At 48.3% G+C, this 3,056-nt stretch overlaps 1 protein-coding gene across 1 annotated transcript; it reads right to left on the reverse strand.

The window, feature by feature from the left end:
* Positions 1-339: 339 nt before the first annotated feature.
* Positions 340-1,401, reverse strand: TSKU (tsukushi, small leucine rich proteoglycan). The gene has a single exon (XM_009869527.1). It carries the CDS (start codon positions 1,396-1,398, stop codon positions 340-342), a length of 1,059 nt encoding a protein of 352 aa, XP_009867829.1. The 5' UTR covers positions 1,399-1,401.
* Positions 1,402-3,056: the final 1,655 nt, after the last annotated feature.

The following is a 3,056-nucleotide window of genomic DNA, read 5'->3' on the forward strand; positions in this document are numbered from 1 at the left end:
ATGTGTCTGGGTTGTGAAGGTTTGCTCCAGACTGACTGTTCTGCCCTGGCACCTGCAGAGCAGCTTGGTCCTCGTTGTCCAGCATCCCCTCTTGTGAGCTATCGGGCTGCGCGCAGGACCTCGCCGCGCCGGCTGGAAATCCGGACCCTGGCAGATGATGTGGGCCAGGATTCGGGGGCTTTTAAAAATCCACAAACGATCAAGTATTGGCATGTACAAATATATAAATTATTGACGGTTTTACAAAAAGGCACACTGCAAGCCATCTCAGTCCGACACCTGTACAAACCCCGTGGCCCTCCCATGCCCCTTCCCCCAAGCCCTCCTCCCCAGCTTCCATCACGACACATAAGGCGCTGCTGCTACGGACCCATGGCTATCGTGGCAGCTGAGGACCTCTTTTTTGGTCAGCCCAATTTGTCGGTGGTACTGTCCTTCTTTGATGGTCTTAAGACACTGTATGTCCTTCCCCAAGGTGATGCTTTTGATGGAAGGCAGGTATTTCAGCACAGTCTTTGGCAAGGACGACACGCCCGTCCCAGAGAGGTTGAGCTCTTGTAAGGAGTTCAGACCAAAGATGACTTCAGCAGTCAATGATTTCAAGCTGGGATTGCTGGATAAATCCAGAACTTGGAGGGCTTGTAGTTCCTTGAAGCTATAAGGAGATAACTCTCCAAAGCCACGCAGGCCGCTGAGGGATAAATGAATCAAATCTTTCAGCCCCGTGAAGTCTCCTTTCTCAATCTTGACTAGAGGGTTCCCATCAAGGTTTAAGTATCGGAGAGGAATGCCTTGAAGGTTTGGCACAGATGTTAGCCTGTTTCCAGAAAGATTTAAGTTCTGGATGTTGGGGATGCTCTTTTCACGATGCCTCGTAATTGTGCCGATCATATTATTGGATAGATCCACGTTCAGTGGTTTCCCTTGACCTTTCGAAGCGAAAATGTCCATTGCGATATCCAAAAGCCTGTTATTGCTCAAATCTATGTCGCTCAACGGAGAACTGGAGAAACAGTCTTCTGGAAGGACTTCCAGAGAGTTATGACTCAGATCCAAGGACTCCAGGTATCGAAGCCTGGAGAATGTTGTGGAGGAAATCTTGGCAATTTTGTTGTAGCTCAGGTCAAGGCTTACCAAGGTGGTGTACCCAGGGCCAGTGAGCATCGATTCGTTGATTGTTTCCAGTTTGTTTGATGATAGATCCAAGTAGGAGGTATCCAGAGGGATTGGGACTGGAACAATGTGTGAGCCTATTCCACTGCAGTCCACCTTGGTCAAGCTAAAGCTGTCAAAGAGACCAAAGCTTTCCACTTCGCAGTGACAGCCGGGGAAACAAGTTTTGGTGGCCCCAAAACAAGGAAGGAGAAGCAGCAGACTGAGCCAGGCTAGGAACGGCATTGTTGACCTAGAAAACAAGAAGATAAGAAGACATTTAATTGCTGTAGAAATGGCTTTACTGAAGATGTGTAACAGTTTGAGTCATGCAGTCTCCTCCTCTGTCTTTCCAAAGACATAGATTAAGTATACCCTTAAATAGCACAGAGGTCCCAGACACTTCTTCTCTTGTTTTATGAACCCCAGTGGGAACATAGTGGAGAAAACAAATCAGGTCAACGATCTTTGCTGATAGAACCAAGTTAAGACACAACTGGAAATGGCCTGTAAGAACAGTAGTCTGCCTTAAAGCAGCCTCTATCCAGCCTGCATCATTCTGATGAGACCATGGAAGACCCTAAACGACAGCTCAAACACGGAGTCATTTTACACCTTGGCAAACTTGAGCACACAGAGGTCTGCACGTCAGAGCATCCGTGTAAGATTTGGGAGCGTCGGGTTCAAGACCCAGCATTGATAGACTGGAGAAATCAGCTAGGCTTGGGACACCCTTAGGTGTCCAAAATCCTTTTCAGAAAGAGGAAAACCAAAGTTCTGTTTGAATTACCCGTAGATGACAGAGGTAACGGCATCATCAGAACATCCTCTCGGAGCGACAGCCAGAAACGGAGAGCACGTCTCCCTTGCTTAGACTTCAGATGCAAATTCAGATGTGTTTGGGTAGGGAGGATCGTTGCTTCATATCAAGTGGCTAAACCCAACCCTCCTTGGACTGGTGGCAGCCAGGACAGACCACGGGCACTTGGCTCCTCGCCTGCCAGAGCAGGGGAACCAAGGACTGCTCCGACTAACCCAGACTCTGCTGTGGTGAGCCCAGCCTCCTGCACAGGCATCGAGTGGAGAGAGCCAATTTCTTTCCTATAGAGCCTCTGGGGAGTCTTTGCTAATTACATTAAGTATTTTCTCTGATTAATCATGCCAGCAAGCAAGGAGCTCTCTCCACTCTGCGAGTTCTGACCCTCCTCCAGCTGAGACATTTCAAGAAAAAAAAAACCAACGTCAAACCAGGCGAGCAGATCCATCATCATCGCTCTTTGGTTACGCTGCTGGCGATAAACAGAGGCTCACGTGCCAAGGACTCACTTCACCAAAAAAAAAAAATAAAAATCCCCTTTTAAATGTGTGTTCGAGTTCCCACCTCAGCCTCCCTGGTCTCTATTCTCACCTTTCCCCACTGCTGTTTGAAAGCACTTTATTGACTTCCTTGCAGTATCATCTTTCCCACACCTGCTTTGATCTGGCCGAGGCGCCTTCCCCACAGCACTTGCACCTTCCCAGGACCATTTCCTAGAAGTTCACGCTTCCTTCCATCTTCCCTCACCCACCCCTTGGCAGCAGCTTCTCTCCCTTTTTTTTTTTCCGCCCAGCATAGTCTTCCTGGCCCCAGAGCTGTTTCCCAGGGGGATGATCAGGGAGTATTTGCAAAAGAAGTGCAAAGAAGGAGGGGGAAAAAAAAAAAGGAAAAAAGATACAAAAATATTGTCCTGATCCCTGATATGACTTGCCTGGTTGTAACTCCCAGACTTCCTGCAAATCAAGAGCAGAAATTGGGACTCTGGCCAAAGGGCCTGCAACCAAAGCCTTGCTAACGGCCAACATGCGATCCCTCTGGGGTCCATTATTCTATAGAAACAACAGAAAATCGGTAAGATAAGCCCTAG

This window comes from Apaloderma vittatum, unplaced genomic scaffold (assembly GCF_000703405.1).
Source record: "Apaloderma vittatum isolate BGI_N311 unplaced genomic scaffold, ASM70340v1 scaffold7475, whole genome shotgun sequence".
NCBI lineage: Eukaryota > Metazoa > Chordata > Aves > Trogoniformes > Trogonidae > Apaloderma > Apaloderma vittatum.